At 43.7% G+C, this 21,827-nt stretch overlaps 1 protein-coding gene across 1 annotated transcript in view; it reads right to left on the bottom strand.

The window, feature by feature from the left end:
* Positions 1 to 438: 438 nt before the first annotated feature.
* LOC138662818 (oocyte zinc finger protein XlCOF6-like) overlaps positions 439 to 21,827 on the bottom strand; it is a 31,781-nt gene continuing 10,392 nt past the window's right edge. The window contains exons 2-7 of the mRNA XM_069748779.1: positions 5,849 to 5,998; positions 5,540 to 5,719; positions 5,343 to 5,466; positions 5,162 to 5,259; positions 4,876 to 4,966; positions 439 to 2,274 (exon numbers count right to left, since the gene is read on the bottom strand). Of these exons, the coding sequence (XP_069604880.1) occupies positions 833 to 2,274; positions 4,876 to 4,966; positions 5,162 to 5,259; positions 5,343 to 5,466; positions 5,540 to 5,719; positions 5,849 to 5,998 (2,085 nt within the window). The 3' untranslated portion in view covers positions 439 to 832. The remainder of the gene's footprint in view (positions 2,275 to 4,875; positions 4,967 to 5,161; positions 5,260 to 5,342; positions 5,467 to 5,539; positions 5,720 to 5,848; positions 5,999 to 21,827) is intronic.

Genomic DNA, 21,827 nt, shown 5'->3' with positions numbered 1-21,827 from the left:
TTTACACTTAAATATGGATCGCAGGGCCTGAAGGAGAGTTTCCTCTCCTTCAGACCCTGGGAACCATTGGAAACCCAATGCACTGCATTGGGTTTCGAGTTTCGGCCGACCCCGACCCCGACTTTTTTATAGGATCGGCCGATTTCACTCGACCCGACTTTTGAAAAAGTCGGGTTTCGTGAAACCCGACCCGATCCTATAAAAGTAAAAGTCGCTCAACCCTAGTCTGTACTACTAATTAACAGCTGTTACAATACCAAACTAGGGCAGTCCCTATAGGAGAAAAACACAAGAATTATACTGTATTGTCACATACTATCTATTCCTGACACTGGAGTTGCTTATAAACTTACAAAGTATATAGTTTGTGGTCTGGGATCTGCCAATATGTGGCTGGTTTTCTGACTGTTTTGGATGACATGATATTTTTTTTGTCTAGTCTCGCTTGAATATAAGTCAATATTACATTGTCTCCTGATGAGTCGCCTTTGGTGAGGATGATGAAACCCATAGAAATGAGAGGCTTGGAGAGAGTGTGTATACGTCACCTCACCCTATATACTCAACTGTGGGGTACATGTTTTTTCTATTAGTCACCAACTGAATAACCTTCAGGGGGTGAATTATGGGCATAGTTTTACATTTGGAATAAATAAAGTTTAGTTGTATCCTTTTGTCAGCAAACATGAGAAATGACAAGAGACAACCCATTTAAGAAGATTCAATTTTGGTTAAAACTATTCCAACATTGTGAACATAAAAAAGGCTTCTTCCCTATGTGATGTCTCTGATGTTTATTAACAGTTGATTTCCAAGTAAAATATTTCCCACATTAAGAAAATGTAAAAGGCTTCTCTGTGTGACTGCTCTGATGTCTAACAAGAAGCACTTTTCTTTTAAAACATTTCCCACATTCTGAACAGGAAAAAGGCTTCTCTCCTGTGTGAGTTCTTTGGTGATTAACCAAATCTGATTTTTGGTTAAAACATTTCCCACATTCTGAACAGGAAAAAGGCTTCAACCCTGTGTGAGTTCTTTGGTGTGTAACAAGACTCCCTTTCTGGTTAAAATGTTTCCCACATTCTGAACATGAAAAAGGCTTCTCCCCTGTGTGAGATATTTGGTGTCTAACAAGACTCCCTTTGTGGGCAAAACATTTCCCACATTCTGAACAGGAAAAAGGCTTCTCCCCTGTGTGAGTTATTTGGTGTGTAACAAGACTCGCTTTCTGGTTAAAATGTTTCCCACATTCTGAACATGAAAAAGGCTTCTCCCCTGTGTGAGATATTTGGTGTCTAACAAGATTCTCATTGTGTGTAAAACATTTCCCACATTCTGAACAGGAAAAAGGCTTCTCCCCTGTGTGAGTTCTCTGGTGACTAACAAGATGCACTTTTCTTTTAAAACATTTGCCACATTCTGAACAGGAAAAAGGCTTCTCCCCTGTGTGAGTTCTATGGTGATTAACCAAATCTGATTTCCATTTAAAACATTTCCCACATTCTGAACATGAAAAAAGCTTCTCCCCTGTGTGAGTTCTCTGGTGACTAACAAGATGCCCTTTCTGGTTAAAACATTTCCCACATTCTGAACATGAAAAAGGCTTCTCTCCAGCGTGAGTTATTTGGTGTATAACAAGACTCCCTTTCCGTTTAAAACTTTTCTCACATTCTGAACATGAAAAAGGCTTCTCCCCTTTGTGAGATATTTGGTGTCTAACAAGATTCTCTTTGAGGGTAAAACATTTCCCACATTCTGAACAGGAAAAAGGCTTCTCCCCTGTGTGAGTTCTCTGGTGACTAACAAGATGCACTTTTCTTTTAAAACATTTGCCACATTCTGAACAGGAAAAAGGCTTCTCCCCTGTGTGAGTTCTATGGTGATTAACCAAATCTGATTTCCATTTAAAACATTTCCCACATTCTGAACATGAAAAAGGCTTCTCCCCTGTGTGAGTTATTTGGTGTCTAACAAGATGCCATGCCTGGTTAAAACATTTCCCACATTCTGAACATGAAAATGACTTCTTTGCTTTAGGAGCAGTTTGTTTTTGAATGCCTCTTTTGTGACTTTGATTTTCCTTAGTAGTCAGTAATGAATCAGAAGATGGGACCTGTTTCATAGGATCAGATGACAGATCTTTGCTGTGAATGGATGATGATATATCTGAAGTAATAGCATTCACTTCAGTTGTTTCTTGTAGGATCTCAAGATCATCAGATTTAAAAATTGAAGATGTCAGCTGTCCCTCTGATCTCCTGGTACAGTCATCTGCTAAGATAAGAAAACAATTATTTTTAATAAAATATCCTTGAGTTTTATATTTTTTAACATTTCTACTTAAACTGTCCATTAAACTGGCAAGCTATGTAAAAAACTTTAATTATTTACCAAGACAATGACTGTTCACAGTCTAATAGAAAACCTTGTTGGATGAGCCAGTAGTGCGTGGTGTTCAGCTATTTGTTCATTCTGCCACCCAAATATTGAATAAAAAGAAACTAATCAATGTTATGTAGGCGAAAATAATACCAGTTCTCATCTCACAAAAAACAAGTCCCCACTTACAGTAGGTCCATCCTCTTTCAATGGAAAAACAGAGGTTCCCACACTATTAGTGGCTCAAAGGCTGTGGAAAAGCAAGAGTTTCTATAAACCAATCCAGTAAAATCCGCTCTCACTTCTGAGTCTTGCAGTGTGCTCAAACAACATTTAGGATCCCTTTATTTACCAATATTATAGTGAGAAGAATCCACTTAATTTTCGGTGTGTGTCTCCTGGAGCACAATCTGGGCATTATGTGCTGGGCACTGATGAGCGACTATAGTGGTTGCTCAGGTTTTCCAGAGCACACTCGGGTGGTCTCTGAGTATTTGTTAGTGCTTGGAGATTTAGTTTCATCACATGTAGCTCAATGATTTACAGCTACTAGACATTCAGCAAATGGACTAAAACTTAGCTTTTAGTAGTTTATATAAAAAAGGACAAACTATCGTGATACCATCACCAAGTGATACAAAAATAGAAAAAAAATGTAAAAAAAAAAGGGGGGTTTTCACCCACTCTCATAGACACAATCGGGTATGTTAGATAATAGCTGATGCGTCTGTATTGGTTTGTTGTCTCCGGGCAGACACGGTATACTTGTACTGTCTTGCTTCACAGATAAATACACCAATATACACTCATATGCGGGAAAGAAGTGTTTTTTATATCACCTTCCTATGGTCCATACACATGGTCCATAACCAATTATAGTCAGATACCCAAATACTGGGATACCGCACATCCATGTGTGGTGTCACCTTCCGCTCTCCAAACAAAAAAGCGTATTCAAAACCAAAATGTACATTCAAATCAGCGTGTGAACTTAACAGCATGAAGGCCGAGAAAACATAGTCATGATGAAACCTGCTCAATTATATACACATATTGTGGGATATTCAAATGCCATTCCCATCCAGGGGAGGAATCCCAGGTGTATATAGACAATGTTATGTTTCAATCATTTGCGACATATGTAATCTATTCATGATCAATTCAAGCTCCTCAAGCCTGATATCACATTAGCATGGTACGATCTCACCCCTTTCTTTTATGTGTAATAGGTGCTCGGCCTCCCGGTATAAGTTGGCGTCTCCCATAAGGTAGCGTCCCATAAGAGATAGATGCTACTGGACAGGCGCCGCTGATGTCAATTTGGTGGATGTAATTTTTTTTCTAAGTCTCCCAATAGCCACAATATTATAGGCATTATCAACAATAATATCAACACTATTATATGCATTATGTAAAAATGGTGGGCAAGTCAGTGAGGGATCAGTGACCTGTCATACGCCAATACGGATGAATATGTCATCAGAGCACCACATACAGCCCCGCCCCAAAGCAACACAAAGCCCCGCCCACAGCCCCGCCCCAGAGCACCACATAAAGCCCCACCAACAGCCCCGCCTCAGAGCACGAGAATCTTATTTACTGAAAACTACAAATACAGATTAAGCAACGAGAGTTGCATTCATTTATGGTGGACCATTGGAGCTACTATGAATCCTGACCAGAAGATTAGAGGAAATAATATTGCTCCCCATTTCAGGAGAGATTGTGCAGTAATCTGAATTTCTTAGGATCAAAAACAATGTAATTTATGAGGTGGAGTGAATCCATAAAACCAGGGCTGGAGCCAACACATCTCAAGCAGGCGGGAATAAATGTATATTACACCCATCAGCCACGCACAGCTCAGAGATATATCATGGCACCGGTGTGATGTGTTTATGTAGATTATCACAATCCTCCTGGAAGTTAGTCGGTTTTAATAGAAATTGAAAAGTCCGGATAAAGGGAAACTCTGTTATTGTACAGAAATTCACACTTGGCCTCACTGCACATTTAATGTTGTCGCTCATAAAAGTTTGGCCAGAAAGACGGGACCTGGTCTTGTAGGGACCATATGATCACATTCAGCAGCACAGAAGGGAGAGAAGGGAGATTCATCCGATAAGATCTCAGGGTTCTAGGAAGCCAACAGCATCATTACCCTCCGCTTTCATAATATTTTTCTTCAAGTGATTTTCTATCTTGTCAACACATTCTACGTACGTTGTCATTTGGCTTTATAGGTCACAGATCTGGGCAGGTAACAGCGTCTCCTAAACCCAGGGGGTAGGTGGATCTACCAGATTGTAAGTTCTATAGAAAAGGGCTTTCAATGACCAAAGTTATTTGAACAGTTTTGGGTGGAGGAAAATGTTGTGGTTTAGAGGCAAAATGGTGATCATGGTAATACGGCCGGACTACACCACCGATAAAGCAGCCACAGCCGGTGACTGAGAAGAATCTGTGACTTCTCTGCATTTAGTGGTTAGTACTCACCTGGGTAGTCATATGTGGGAATCTCCTCTTTACACCGCTCATCACCCCTCACATATGTCTCTGCAGTATTAATATGGGTCAGATCTTCACCCTGAAATAAATATTATAAAAGTCACCGACAGATGGAGAAGTCACATCTATGATCAGCTCTAATCCTGCCATCTCCACCGCTCTCATTACACAAGTATAAAACATATAATACTGGTGGATAAAACAAGACTGAGCACAAGACCTTCACCGGCGTCTACACATCAGAGGGGAGATCTCCTGACACCTCTCCATCTACCTGATGATCCTGAGGAGCATTGGGATCTTCTTGGTTACAGTCCTGTGGAAGAAGAGGACGGGGACATCTCTCTGGTGTTGTCCTCTTACTGGATAGATCTGGAGGAAACACATACAGGGAGTGAATTCATTCTTTACATACAGATAATTATAGGCCGTGTGTATTTAGTCCTGTCTATTACCTGGAGATGTGAGGGGCTGGGGAACCTCCATTATGACGTTCTTGTAGAGATCTCTGTGTCCTTCTAAATACTCCCACTCCTCCATGGAGAAATAGACAGCGACATCCTGACACCTTATAGGAACCTGACACATACAATGATACCGTCATCCCCCGATCCCTTCATAGTGTTACTGTATAATGTCCCAGCACTGTCACCTCTCCAGTCAGCAGCTCAATCATCTTGTAGGAGAGTTCTAGGATCTTCTGGTCATTGATGTCCTCATGGATCAGGGGGTGAGGTGGAGGCCCCGTGATTGGGCTCAGGGGTCTTCCCCATCCCTCAGACACAGGGTCCTGACAGCGATCACTAGAGGTCTTCTTCACCACTGTGTAATCCTGGTTATGGAGAGACATAGTAATTAATCTCACTACAGACATTTCCAGAGTCCTCACCTCTCCAGTTCTGTCCTTCTGTTATTCCCATAGATAAGAATGATGTAATGTGACGTCATCAGAATCTCTCACCTCTCCAGTAAGCTGGAAGAGGATCTCTAGGGTGAGGTGTAATATCCTCTCTGCCATCTTGTCTCTGTCCATATCCATCTTTGATGGGTAAATCAGGAAATGTTTCTTTTGTAGAAGATCTTCACTGAGAGGATCCGATATTGTAGAGACCTGAATGAGAAGATGAGCCGATGTAATATCATAAGAATCCTGTGTAATAATACAATTACTGGAGATAATAGGGAAACATACAGTATGAGGAGATTTATTATTTTACAGTATTTAGTTTCCTTCTTTACATCTACTAATAAATCCTATATATTTAGGCCACAGACAACAAGCAGTTTCTTCCTCGGAGTCGGCAGCTGAATACGTTTCTCATAGACTCATCTTCCATAACGCTAATTCTCGTCTCATTTACCGACCCTGGAATCGGCATTAGCAATACTGCAGGAGATATTCATTACACGCGACATAAGAAATAACTACCGTATTTTTTGCTTTGTAAGATGCTCCGGATTATGAGACGCCCCCACATTTTGAGGAGAAAAATAGGAAAAAACTTTTTTTAATAAAATGGTGGTGCTTCTTATAATCCATGCATCTTATTGCTTACCAGGGGGCAGTGGCTGCGGTGAAGCAGGGTCCCACGATCGCTCCTGGAGGAGGCAGGAGTGGAGCGTTGCTGCAGGCTAGGATGAGGGGGTGTGCTGGTGTCCTGTGCTGTGGGGGTTTCTCCAGTGATGCTAGCGTCTCCAGTGCTGCGAGGAGGCTCTGCCGACATTTTGTGAAAGGCCAGAGCCCCCCGGCAGTTTGTCCATGCTCTCCTGTGCAGTGGACTTTGGGAAAATGGCCGCCGGGACCAAGATCTCGGGAGATGAGATTTAAGCGCTGAGATCTCATCTCTCAAGATCTTGGTCCCGAGATCTCCATCTGCACTTGCGCCGCCTCACAGCGGCCATTTTCCTGAAGTCCACCGCACAGGAAAGCATGGACGAACTGCCGGGGGCTCTGGCATGTCACAACATTTTTGCAGAGCCCCTTGCAGCACCGGAGATGCCAGCATCACGCTGGCCAGCGGCAGACATCTTGGGCAGCGGTGGCGCACACCCCTCATCCCAGCCTGCAACAGTACAGGTAAGCGGGATATCCGCATTTTAAGACGCACCCCCATTTCCCCCAAATTTTTGGGGGGAGAAAAGTGCGTCTTACGAAGCGAAAAATACGGTACTTCATGATGAGGACCACATCTTCATCTTCTACTATGGCTCTAGAAACGTATTTGGCCAGAGTCGGTCACTGACTCCATCACCACCGGCCGTCTATATGAAGGTTCCCGTCTTCCCCACACTGTAATCTTCTGTCACGTTAGATCTCAGCTCTGATTCACACACAGAAGTTTGAGGCTTTTAGAAAAGATTTTTTGCTTCCACAATCAATTCGGACAGAAATGATCTGATCCCAAAGTCTCCATGAACTGTTATGATCCGGTGACCTTGGAGCTGCATGAGAACTTTCACTGGAGAAAGTGGCCACTATACTGACCGCAATCTTGAACTTAACACCGCAACTAGAAGTAGCCGTGGAGTGTACCTAAAACACCTAGACACCTCGTCACAGCCGGAGGACTAAATACCCCTAAAGATGGAAATCGGAATACTATCTTGCCTCAGAGAAAATCCCCAAAGGATAGACAGCCCCCCACAAATATTGGCGGTGAGTCGGAGAGGAAAAAACATACACAGGCAGAAAAAACAGGATTTAGCACAGGAGGCCACTCTAGCTAGATAGGACAGAATAGGACAGAGTTCTGTGCGGTCAGTATTAAAACCCTTCAAAAAATTCACAGCAGAATATACAAAAAACTTCCTACATCTAACTAAAGATGTAGGACCGTATATCTGCAACTCCAGTGAAACCAACCAGACTGAGAAAACACAGACACAGTCTAATCTGGACAAAAGAAAAACAAACCAACAGTACTGAAAATAAGCACACTGCATGTGTGCCACAGGAAAAGAAACAGACACTTATCTTTGCTGAACTGGCAGATAAGCAGGAGAGGCCAGGCAGAGATCCAACACTTCCAAAGAAACATTGTCAACTGGCAAGGGCTAAAGGATCCTGCACACCTAAATATTCCAGTCAGAATTGTAATTATCCGATACACCTGGCCAGGACTGCGAGTCAGAGACAACTGCATTCCCACCAACAACCACTGGAGGGAACCCAAGAGCAGAATTCACAACAGTACCCCCCCCTTGAGGAGGGGTCACCGAACCCTCACCAGGGCCCCCAGGACGAGCCAGATGAAAGGCACGGACCAGCAGCATGGACATCAGAGGCAAAAACCCAAGAATTATCCTCCTGGCCATAACCCTTCCATTTGACCAGGTACTGAAGCTTCCACCTCAAAAAACGGGAATCCAAAATCTTCTCAACAACATATTCCAACTCCCCATCAACCAACACAGGGGCCGGAGGATCAGCAGAGGGCACAACGGGCTCCACATATTTCCGCAACAAAGATCTATGGAAGACATTATGGATAGCAAAAGAGGCCGGAAGCACCAGTCGAAAAGACACCGGATTAATAATCTCAGAAATCCTATAAGGACCAATAAACTGAGGTTTAAACTTAGGAGAAGAAACCTTCATAGGAACATGACAGGAAGACAACCAGACCAGATCCCCAACCCGAAGCCGGGAACCAACACACCGACGATGATTAGCAAAACGTTGAGCCTCCTCTTGAGACAACACCAACTTGTCCACCACATGAGCCCAAATCTGCTGCAACCTGTCCACCACAGAATCCACACCAGGACAGTCAGAAGGCTCAACCTGTCCAGAAGAAAAACGAGGATGAAAACCAAAATTACAAAAGAAAGGCGAAACCAAGGTAGCAGAACTAGCCCGATTATTAAGGCAAACTCGGCCAATGGCAAGAAGGCCACTCAATCATCCTGATCAGCAGACACAAAGCATCTCAAATAAGTCTCCAAGGTCTGATTAGTACGCTCGGTCTGGCCATTTGTCTGAGGATGAAATGCACAAGAAAAAGACAAATCAATGCCCAGCCTAGCACAAAAGGCCCGCCAAAACCTAGAAACAAACTGGGAACCTCTGTCGGAAACAATATTCTCCGGAATACCATGCAAACGAACCACATGCTGAAAGAACAACGGAACCAAATCAGAAGAGGAAGGCAATTTAGGTAAGGGCACCAAATGAACCATCTTAGAGAACCGGTCACAAACAACCCAGATAACAGACATCTTCTGGGAGACCGGAAGATCAGAAATAAAATCCATCGAAATATGCGTCCAGGGCCTCTCAGGGACTGGCAATGGCAAAAGCAACCCACTAGCATGGGAGCAACAAGGCTTGGCCCGCGCACAAGTCCCACAGGACTGCAAAAGAACGCACATCACGTGACAATGAAGGCCACCAAAAGGACCTACCAACCAAATCTATGGTACCAAAAATGCCAGGATGACCGGCCAACATGGAACAGTGAACCTCAGAAATCACTCTACTAGTCCATCTGTCAGGAACAAACAATTTCCCCACAGGACAGCGGTCAGGTTTGTCAACCTGAAATTCCTGAAGAACCCGTCGTAAATCAGGGGAAATGGCAGAAAGGACCACCCCCTCTTTCAGAATACCGACCGGCTCTAAGACCTCAGGAGAATCAGGCAAAAAACTCCTAGAGAGGGCATCAGCCTTAATATTCTTAGAACCCAGAAGGTACGAGACCACGAAATCAAAACGGGAAAAAAACAAGGACCATCGAGCCTGTCTAGGATTCAGCCGTTTAGCAGACTCGAGGTAAATCAAATTCTTATGATCGGTCAAGACCACAATACGGTGCTTAGCTCCCTCAAGCCAATGTTGCCACTCCTAAAACGCCCACTTCATAGCCAACAACTCCCGATTGCCGACATCATAATTGCGTTCAGCAGGCGAAAACTTACGGGAAAAGAAGGCACACGGTTTCATTAAGGAACCAACAGGATCCCTCTCAGACAAAACGGCCCCTGCCCCAATCTCAGAAGCCTCAACCTCAACCTGAAACGGAAGAGAAACATCTGGTTGGCGCAACATTGGAGCAGAAGTAAATCGACGTTTAAGCTCCTGAAAGGCAGAGACAGCCGCAGAGGACCAATTCGCCACATCAGCGCCCTTCTTCGTCAAATCGGTCAAGGGTATAACCACGCTGGAAAAATTAGCAATGAAACGGCGATAAAAATTTGCAAAACCTAAAAATTTCTGAAGGCTCTTCACGGATGTGGGCTGAATACAATCATGAATGGCGTGAACCTTAACCGGATCCATCTCTATAGACGAAGGAGAAAAAATAAAGCCCAAAAAAAAGACTTTCTGCACCCCAAAGAGACACGTAGACCCTTTCACAAACAGGGCATTGTCACGAAGGATCTGAAATACCATCCTGACCTGTTGCACATGAGACTCCCAATCATCGGAAAAAAATCAAAATATCGTCCAAATATACAATCAAGAATTTATCAAGATAAGTCCGGAAGATATCATGCATGAAGGACTGAAAAACAGATGGAGCATTAGAGAGTCCGAATGGCATCACAAGGTATTCAAAATGGCCTTCGGGCGTGTTAAACGCAGTTTTCCATTCATCACCCTGCTTAATACGAACAAGATTATATGCCCCTCGAAGGTCAATCTTGGTAAACCAACTAGCTCCCTTAATCCTAGCAAACAAATCGGAAAGCAAAGTCTAAAGCGTATTGAAACTTGACCGTGATTTTATTCAAAAGGCGATAATCTATACAGGGTCTCAAGGAACCATCTTTTTTAGCAACAAAAAAGAACCCCGCTCCCAACGGTGAAGAAGATGGCCGAATATGCCCTTTCGCCAAAGACTCCTTAATATAGCTCCGCATGGCGGTATATTCAGGCACAGATAGATTAAAATGTCGACCCTTAGGAAACTTACAGCCTGGAATCAAGTCAATAGCACAATCACAGTCCCTGTGCGGTGGAAGAAAACTGGACTTGGGCTCATCGAATACATCCTGAAAATCAGACAAAAACTCTGGAATCTCAGAAGGTGAAGAAGAGGAGATTGACATCAAAGGAACATCATTATGAACCCCCTGACAACCCCAACTAGTCACAGACATGAACTTCCAGTCCAACACAGGATTATGTACCTGCAACCATGGAAAACCCAGCACGATAACATCATGCAAGTTATGCAACACCAGAAATCGACAATCTTCCTGATGGGCTAGCGCAATGCGCATGGTTACCTGTGTCCAAAACTGGGGCTTATTTCTACTCAAGGGTGTAGCATCAATGCCCCTCAAAGGAATAGGGTTCTGCAAAGGCTGCAAGGGAAAACCACAACGCATGGCAAACTCAAAATCCATTAAATTCAAGGCGGCGCCTGAATCCACAAACGCCATGACAGAAAATGATGACAATGAGCAGATCAAGGACACAGACAACAGAAATTTAGGTTGTACAGTACTGATGGTAATTAAACTGGCGATCCTCTTTGTCCGCTTAGGGCAGACAGAAATGACATGAGAAGCGTCGCCACAATAACACAACCTATTTTGACGTCTGAAACCTTGTCGTTCCGTTCTAGACAGAATTCTATCACATTGCATAGGCTCAGAAATTTACTCTGAGGATAACGCCACAGCGCGCACAGTTCTGCGCTCCCGCAGGCGTCGGTCAATCTGAATGGCCAGAGACATAGAATCACTCAAACCGGAAGGCGTGGGAAACCCCAACATACCATCTTTAACGGATTCAGAAAGCCCCCTTCTGAAAATTGCCACCAAAGCATCATTATTCCATTTAGTCAATACAGACCATTTTCTGAATTTCTGACAATACAATTCTGCCACCTCTTGACCCTGAGACAGGGCCAACAAGGTCTTCTCAGCTTGATCCACAGAATTAGGTTCATCATATAATAGTCCTAAAGCCTGAAAAAAGGAGTCAATATTAAGCAAAGCCGGATTCCCAGATTCCAGGGAAAACGCCCAATCCTGCGGGTCGCCACGCAGCAGGGAGATTACGATTTTTACCTGCTGAATGTAATCACCAGGGGATCGAGGTCTCAGGTCAAAAAACCGTTTACAGTTGTTTTTAAAACTCAAAAATTTAGACCTGTCACCAGAAAACAAATCAGGAGTAGGAATCTTCGGTTCTAAAGCAGGAGTCTGAACAATATAATCAGAAATACCTTGCACCCTAGCTGCAAGCTGGTCTACACGAGAAGCTAATTCCTGAACATTCATGCTTGCACCAGGCTCCTTAGCCACCCAGATATTAAGAGGGAAGAGAACACAAAACAGACTGGAGAAAAAAAAAATGGCTCAAGAGCTTCCTTCCCTTCTTCTGAGATGCATTTAACTCATTGTTGGCCAGTTGTACTGTTATGATCCGGTGACCTTGGAGCTGCATGAGAACTTTCACTGGAGAAAGTGGCCACTATATTGACGGCAACCCTGAACTTAACATCGCAACTAGAAGTAGCCGTGGAGTGTACCTAACACACCTAGACACCTCGTCACAGCCGGAGGACTAAATACCCCTAAAGATGGAAAATGGAATACTATCTTGCCTCAGAGAAAATCCCCAAAGGATAGACAGCCCCCCACAAATATTGGCGGTGAGTTGGAGAGGAAAAAACATACACAGGCATAAAAAACAGGATTTAGCACAGGAGGCCACTCTAGCTGGATAGGACAGAATAGGACAGAGTTCTGTGCGGTCAGTATTAAAACCCTTCAAAAAATCCACAGCAGAATATATAAAAAACTTCCTACATCTAACTAAAGATGTAGGAGCGTATATCTGCAACTCCAGTTAAACCAACCAGACTGAGAAAACACAGACACAGTCTAATCTGGACAAAAGAAAAACAAACCAAAAGTACTGAAAATAAGCACACTGCATGTGTGCCACAGGAAAAGAAACAGACACTTATCTTTGCTGAACTGGCAGATAAGCAGGAGAGGCCAGGCAGAGATCCAACACTTCCAAAGAAACATTGTCAACTGGCAAGGGCTAAAGGATCCTGCACACCTAAATATCCCAGTCAGAATTGTAATTATCCGATACATCTGGCCAGGACTGCGAGTCAGAGACAACTGCATTCCCACCAACAACCACTGTAGGGAACCCAAGAGCAGAGTTCACAACAATGTACAGTGATTTATGGGGTTTATTTCTGGCCTTAGGCTTTCCCATATTACAAGAAAAACACCAGAAAAAGCAGATATTAAAATGTTTCTACAGAAAATTGGCTCCAACAATTCTTGTAAAAAGGAAAAAAACATGGAAAAGCAGAAGACACATTTTATAATTTTTAACATGTTAAACATTTATTAAAAATAAATTAATCTTTTTGTGCAGCAGAACATAAAAGTGCACCGCAGGGACGGCACAGATGAGGCTTCAACTAAAACCCTGGTAGTTTAACCACTTGCTGCTGTGAAAAGCAAACATGGCATCTAAGAAGGTGACAGAGTTTGGCTGAATGCCCCCCGCCCCCAAGTACTGGATAGTATGGGGCGGCCTAGTTATTACGATACTTACATGCCTAATAATGGGGTCTGGGCTGCAATGTATGAACGTCTATTAGGCCGGGCCAGAGGCAGCGTCCAATAAGTTACCTTTTACTGTCCCCATACACATTAGACTAAAGTTCCATGAAAGCACTGATTTCGGGGTTTGGGCGACTATATAATGTATTTGGGGGCCTCCCGACAGATGATGTCAGGGCAGAGAAGGGTCTGACATCCTGAATTTCAGAGGATAATCCATTTGTTCTTCCTGTAGATAATCCTCCGCTAGAGGAGTCTGGAGGCGACTCTCTCATACAGATCCCAGGAAAGCTGGAATATTTGTGTGTATGGGGGAGTCGGGAGAGATGGGCGTCTGCCAAATGACCGTTCAGCCAACCTTTATGTCATGTGTATGGGGCCGTTAGTATAAGGCAGGTTTCACATTTGCGGTTGTGTCTGCAGCGTTTCTTCCGCAAATATCTGTATGCGTTGTGTATTTCTATATTTAACATTAGAAACGCATGCGTCTGCGATTGTTCACGTTTGATGACGCATGCGTTGTTTCGTCGTCTGCGGTTTGTCGCGGAAATGCTACATGTAGTAATTTTTAGAGGCGTCAATTTGCCGCCTGGAAACGTATGCGGTCGATTGCGTAAGGAATGCGCCAAAAAAATGCATTGCTGTCTATATGAACGCATGCGTTCACAAGCACGTGTTTGCTTGCGTTCGTGAACGCATGCGTTGCACCAGAGAAAAACATGTCTAGACACTGATAAGCCACCCTCCACATACAAGGTGATAAAGGGAGGGTGTGGACATTTGCAGGTCACTACTAAGCAGACAGCCAAGCAGAGCAGACAGACCACAGCACCTTGGAGCAAACAAGCCTCTGAACAATGTGAGCATATCCTAGCCAATGCCTTTATTTTCTATTTTCTGTCTCTGCATGTCCTAATTTCTGCCATTTCTTTCTGAATGCATGCATCAGAATGTCTTCTTCTTCTGATGAGGAGCAACATCCTGGGCCTTCTGAAGTAGAACATGTCAGTGAAGTGAGTACTCACCTCCACAGATTGGTAAGTATTCACTGTCACATCTACACGTATGACAATTTTTTGTTTTTCATTTTTTTAGAGCACTTCTACTGCGGCAGAGACTGGGCAGGAGCAGCGGAGTCACGATCGGGTGGCAAGGCGGCAGCGTGTACATATACAGGGCTAACATTTTATTGTATCCTCACTTTAGTATTCTTGAATCTTCCTTTCTTTACATTTCTATTTCTTTACATTTTTCTTCTGGAATCCTTTTGTATCTTGACTTTCCTTATGCATGCCATTTCTCAGCCTCTGTTTTCTTTCTTTTCCTTATGTTAATGGATCCAACATTAATGTCTTTATTTAATTTTTAGGTTCCAGAATGGGATGAAGACCTCATAGAAAATGACCTCCTCATCTCCCTGGTCCAGGAGCGAGTCCCGTTGTGGGACACCCGGGTTCCACAGCACTCGGACAACGTGACGATGCTGCGCCTATGGAATAAGGTGGCCAAAGAGATGTGGGATGGCTGAGACAACGCCCCGACTCAGGTCCGAAATGCTTTTGGTAAGTATTGCAATGCAGTGTGAAGCAGCAGAGACCTTGGCCGTGCTCACACAACTGTGTGATGAGAGAAACTCTCAGGAGTTTCTCTCATCACACACAGTTGTGTGAGCACGGCCAAAAGTCCATTGTCTAACCATTATGTTTTGTTTTTTCAACAGTGGCCAGAGTCAAAACACGTTGGGGTTCAATGAAGGACCACTTCAACAAGGACCTGCGTCAAGAGAGCCGTGTTCCCAGTGGTACAGGAGCAAGGATCAGAAAATACAAATACCATCGCACTCTGGCATTTTTAAGACCGGTCCTTGCCCAGAGAACGTAAGTATTTCTCCCATGCATTAGTTTGTGTTGTATTGCGATAATCTGTACGTTTCTATTCCACAAGATTTTGCGTCTGGTTAATTTTTGGTATTAATTTTCTTTTTCCTTTTTTTCACAGCACATGGAGTAGCACTGTTGGCCCAGGTTCTGGAGCGGTCCTTAATCAGACAGCCACGGACCCATCCCAGCCATCCAGCAGCGCTGCAAGTGGGCCTGTCACACTAACTGGAGACCAGGAAGCTGGTCCATCAGGTGTTCCCCTTTCCCAGTCCTCTGCCACTGCCCCTTTTTTGGGGGGCTCCTCCCGGCAGCGGCAGAGGGCATCAGACAGGTCCCTCATGCCCGAGTTTTTGCACTTGAGCTCGGTTTTTCATGAAGGACTCAAGGCTTTGGGTGACCGAATAGATATTTCACTTAGCCACATGAATACACGTATCCAGGAGGTCAAAAAAAGCCTTGACCAAGTAAAAGCCGACCTCCAGAGGCCAGCACATCATTTTTTTAACCAAATTGAGCAGGGCATGTCGGAACACCTTACTCCTGATCTCCAGCTGAGTGTCATGCAGGCCTGCAATGCTGCTTACGTGCAGGCTATGCAGCAGAGTCGGTATTTTCAGCAGAGAGTGGCGGCGTATCCACCTGTGCCTTCACTGTCACGATTAACCTTAATGCTGACCTCTGCTGCATACCACTGCACGGCCACCTCTATTCCTAGCACTGCCGGACACCAGTACAGCACCACCACCATGCCGAGTGCTGTTGGACACCCCACCCAGGCACGGCCTTCCGTACCGCCACCACCATGATGCAGCAGGACCCTGGCATGGCCTTCCACTCTACAAGCGCTATGGACTCTGGCATGGCTGCATACTCTACGAGCACTATGGACTCTGGCATGGCTGCACGCTCTACGAGCACTATGGACTCTGGCATGGCTGCACGCTCTCCGAGCACTATGGACTCTGGCATGGCTCCACGCTCTATGAGCACTATGGACTCTCACACAGTGCAGCCGGACCCTGACAGGTCACCCACCACAACCATGCCATGACATATGAGCTCACCGAGGCTTCCCAGAACCCGGCAAACCCAGAAAGGAAAAAAAAACAACAGCGGACTCTTAGTATTCCTTTCTCTTCACCTCCCAGTGTGTCTGTAATGTCAGGTTTCTCTCACCCTTCCCGTGCGTCTCAAGCCTCTCATGTGTCAAGCCCTATCCCCGAACTACCAGACCCCACAAGTTTCATTGCCCCTTCTCCTGCCACCTCTGCATCGTCAACAGTTAGCCAGAACTCACAGCTTCACACCCCGCGTTTACATCACTCTAACCCAAGTAGACGCAGTTAAATATTTTGGTTGTTAAAAAATGAATACAAGGTTTTTTGCCCCAATTATGTTTGGTTTATTGTGTCTTTCGTCGCCGGCAACACACACCGTGCGCCAAATAAAAAACTTTGTTACACACTTTTTTTTTTGGCCACATCATAGCTCCAGTAGTTAGCAAGTACAAGACTTTGTGTGTCTTTAGTATAGAGCTATGAGGTGGACCAAAAAATGTATACTTGTATTTTCTCCTTAATCTCTTCATTCTGCTTAGTCTGTGACTAGTGTTGCAGACTGAAGAGAAAATGGCGGCAATACCATGCAAAACTATACAGGTCAGGTATCCAAAAACTCATTAGTTGGGACGCCTGACCTGGTGAGTAGATAAGTGCATTGTATAGCCTCCTTTTTCTCTTCTGTGTACATAATCTATTTCACACAAACTCAAGGGACGATGACGGTCATACACGGCATATCTATGCTCACCTGCACATGTGTCAGAAATAGTGAATTCATGGGGTTGTTATATGTGCATCATGAATTCATTATTGGACACCTGACTTGATGAGTATAGATCTGTTTTATCTGACAGCCATTGTCTCTTCAATCTGTGTCCAATGGATACTGCATAGCAGAACAGAATCAGGACGCAATGACGTCAACAACCTTATCACTAAAACCACATGGCTGCCGTCACACTAGCAGTATGTGGTCACTATTTTATATTAGTATTTGTAAGCCAAAACAAGGAGTGGAACTATGAGGCCGGCGTCACACTAGCGAGTTTTACGGACGTATGAGCGCATAAAATACGTCCGTAAAAAACGCATTACACACGGCCCAATTATTCTCTATGCCCCAGCTCCTATCTGCCGTATTTTACTGATCCGTATTATACGGTCTTCTACGGCCGTAGAAAATCGCAGCATGCTGCGTTTGTCACCGTATTGCGCAAAAAAATCACCAATGAAAGTCTATGGAAGCCAAAAAAATACGGATTACACACGGACCTGCAGTGTGACTTGCGAGAAATACGCAGCGGTGTTAAAGAAAAAAGCCGTCAATTCAGCGCGGTGTACAGTAAAATCACACTGACGGCTTACAATAGAATAGGTAGAATAAATGTGTACACATAGAATAGGTATATATATATATATGTATATATATATATGTCAGTGAGACACATATATGTATATATATTAATATTTCATACAGCGCTAGATAGCTTTAAAGCCGGTAATTCAATTGCCGGCTTTTGCTATCTCCTTCCTAAACTCGACATGATATGAGACATGGTTTACATACAGTAAACCATCTCATATCCCCATTTTTTTTTGCATATTCCACACTACTAATGTTAGTAGTGTGTATGTGCAAAATTTGGCCGTTCTAGCTATTAAATTAAAGGGTTAAATGGCGGAAAAAATTGGCGTGGGCTCCCGCGCAATTTTCTCCGCCAGCGTAGTAAAGCCAGTGACTGAGGGCAGATATTAATAGCCTAGAGAGGGTCCACGGTTATTGCCCCCCCCCCCCCCGGCTAAAAACATCTGCCCCCAGCCACCCCAGAAAAGGCACATCTGGAAGATGCGCCTATTCTGGCACTTGGCCACTCTCTTCCCACTCCCGTGTAGCGGTGGGATATGGGGTAATGAATGGTTAATGTCACCTTGCTATTGTAAGCCAGATTAATAATGGAGAGGCGTCAATTATGACACCTATCCATTATTAATCCAATAGTAGTAAAGGGTTAAAGAAACACAAACACATTATTAAAAAGTATTTTAATGAAATAAACAGAAAGGTTGATGTAATATTTTATTGTACTCTCAATCCACCTGAAGACCCTTGCTCTGTAACAAAGAAAAAATAATAAACCAACAATATACATACCTTCCGAAGATCTGTAACGTCCCACGATGTAAATCCATCTGAAGGGGTTAAAATATTTTACAGCCAGGAGCTCTGCTAATGCAGCGGTGCTCGTGGCTGTAAAACCCTGGGGAATGAAGGTAAAGTAGGTCAATGACCTATATTTACCTTCATTCGCGGTGATGCGCCCTCTGCTGGTTGTCCTCATATGAACTCGAGCCTGGGAGCTTTCCAGGAAAGTTCCCACGCTCGAGGGACATCCAGCAGAGGGCGCATCACCGCAAACGAAGGTAAATATAGGTCATTGACCTACTTTACCTTCATTCCCCGGGGTTTTACAGCCACGAGCACCGCTGCATTAACAGAGCTCCTGGCTGTAAAATATTTTAACCCCTTCAGATGGATTTACATCGTGGGACGTTACAGATCTTCGGAAGGTATGTATATGTTGGTTTATTATTTTTTCTTTGTTACAGAGCGAGGGTCTTCAGGTGGATTGAGAGTACAATAAAATATTACAACAACCTTTGTGTTTATTGTTCTGTTTGATGAATCCTGTCATAAATCACACTCTGTGAGTATCTCCAGGCTCTTTATTCACATCATGTCTCAACCTCCATTACATGAATTCCGAGTACAACAACATCCAACAAGTTCCAAACAAAGAATATAGAACACACATAAAAGTAGTGAGACCCCTAGAGGCCACATGAACATATAACATATTGCTACATCCTTTCTCTTTTAACTAGAGGAACAATAAAAGATACTAAACTAATGTATACTATGACAAAGTTAGAAATTAACCTAGTACGTCCAGCTCTGGTAATATAAGATGTGTCACTTTCTACATCTGGTACATCTGGTAGTTCTTCTGATATTGTCTGTCTCTGGCCAGAGTCCTCACCCTGATGGTCAGCTGTCACTGTTGGTGCCTGACTTGTACTTGCTGCCTAGTTGTCTTGGGTGTGTGGATACTGTTCAAAAGGCCATGAATCATCTCTTTCTTGCGTTTTCCTCAAATATCTTCGATTCCTCCTTAGTCTTCTTCCGTCGTCTGTTAGAATTTCGTAAGACCGAGGTCACAGTTTCTGGACAACCTTTGCCTTTTGCCAGTGTTTGTCAAATGTGGTGCTTGGCTGCAGCCGAATGTTGTCATTTCTCTGGAGCTCAGGCAGATCCTTTGCAGATTTATTGTAATAGAAAGCTTGCCTAGCTTGATTCTTCTGTAATTTAGCTTCGATGTTTCCCAGCAGCTTTGGCTCTAACAGATGACACGCAGTTGGTACTAGTGTCTTTGTACGCCTACTCATGAGCCTCTGTGCCGGACTGCTGTCTAGGCCTTGGGTGGGTGTGTTTCTATGATCCAGTATAGACAGATATACATCAGCACCCGCCTGGTTTGCTTTCTGCATGAGTCTTTTGGCTGTTTTTACTGCTGACTCTGCTTTCCCATTACTCTGAGGATATCTTGGAGAAGATGTCTGGTGTTCAAATTCCCATTTCTTACTGAAAGTTTTGAATTCTTCCGACGTAAACTGTGCCGCATTGTCAGAGAAAACGATATCTGGAATGCCATACCTGGCAAAATGGGCCTTGAGTTTTTTTAATCACTGTTCTCGCCCTTGTGTCCTGCACCAAATCAACCTCTCAGAAGTTAGAGAAATAGTCCACTGTAATCAGATATTCTTTGTCATTCCATGTGAACAAGTCTGTTCCTATTTTTGACCAAGGCCTATGTGGAATTTCATGAGGTTGCAATGTCTCCTTTGGTTGCTTATCATTGCAGGATGCACATATTTCACATTGTGCTATGTAATTTTTTATGTGGTAATTCATTCCTGGCCAATAAACTGATTCTCGTGCACGACGTAGGCATCCTTCCATGCCTAAGTGAGAAGAGTGCAATGTCTTCAATATGCCTCCTCTGAGAACTTCAGGTATAACAGCCCTGTCTCCTTTAAAGATGATTCCTTGCTGCACTGACAATTCATCTCTTATGTGGAAGAATGGTGAGACTTCCCTCGGAGCATGCTGCTTGTATTTTGGCCAGCCCTGCAAGATGACAGTCTTTAAACTCTGGAGACTTTTATCCTTCTCTGTAAAAGTCTGGATTTGCTTGACCTTTTCTTTTGACACTGCAAGGTAGTTACACATATTGATGGTTTCAATGTCTTCCTCCTCATCATTTGTGATAGGAAGGTAAGCTCTGCTTAGCGTATCTGCAATCAGTAAGTCTCTTCCTGGACAGTACCCGATGTCAACATCATATTTCTGAAGTCGCAACAGCATGCGCTGTAGTCTCTTTGGGGCATTTAGTAATGGTTTCTTTGTAATGCTCTCCAATGGTTTGTGATCCGACTGCACTGTTACCCGTCGACCATAGGTGTACTGGTGAAACTTCTCCATCCCAAATACCACAGCCAGTAGTTCCTTCTCAATCTGCGCATATCCCTGCTCTGTTGTTGTAAGGGCTCTGCTTGCAAATGTAATTGGCTGTTTGTTCTGCATTAATGTGGCTCCAAGGCCTTTTTCCGAAGCATCACATTGTACCACCAGTTCTCGATCTGGATCGAAATACTTTAGGGTTGCTGTATCTGCAATGGCATTTTTTACTGCTCGGAAAGCAGTCTCCTGGCTTTCTGTCCATTCCCAGCGCACATCTTTGTGGGTTAGCTGTCTCAGTGGCTCACACATGTCTGACAGATGTCTGCAAAATTTTGAGAGATAATTCACCATGCCCAAAAATCGTTGTACTCCAGAAACATCAGTAGGGGTAGGCAAATCTTGTATTGCTCTCACCTTTTCAGGATCCACTTTGACCCCAGTTGAAGTCAGTCGATGACCAATATAGGCCACTTCTGTCATTTTCAATTTGAATTTGTCCAAATTCAGCTTTATGTTTTTTTCTCTGCATCTGTCCAAAAATTGTATCATCTTCTGATCGTGATCCTTGATTGCAGATTCCATATTTTCACCTTCTCCCACTACTAGGATATCATCCTCTATTGTCTTCACTCCAGTAAGTCCTTCCAAAGCCTGCATCAATTTCTGCTGGAATATCTCTGGAGCAGGTTTTAGTCCCATGGGCATTTTCAGCCATTTAAAGCGTCCAAATGGTGAAGAAAATGTTGTCAATAAACTTGAATCTTCAGTCAGGGCCACATGCCAGAATCCATTTTTTACATCACATACAGAAAATATTTTAGCCTTTGATAAATCTGGTAGAACATCATCTAATGTTGGCATTGGGTAATAATTTCGTTTCAGCGCCTTGTTGAGTGGCTTAGGATCAATACATATTCTTAACTTGCCCGATGGTTT

Source organism: Ranitomeya imitator, chromosome 2 (genome assembly GCF_032444005.1).
Source record: "Ranitomeya imitator isolate aRanImi1 chromosome 2, aRanImi1.pri, whole genome shotgun sequence".
Lineage (NCBI taxonomy): Eukaryota > Metazoa > Chordata > Amphibia > Anura > Dendrobatidae > Ranitomeya > Ranitomeya imitator.
This window is presented reverse-complemented; position numbering and strand designations above follow the sequence as displayed.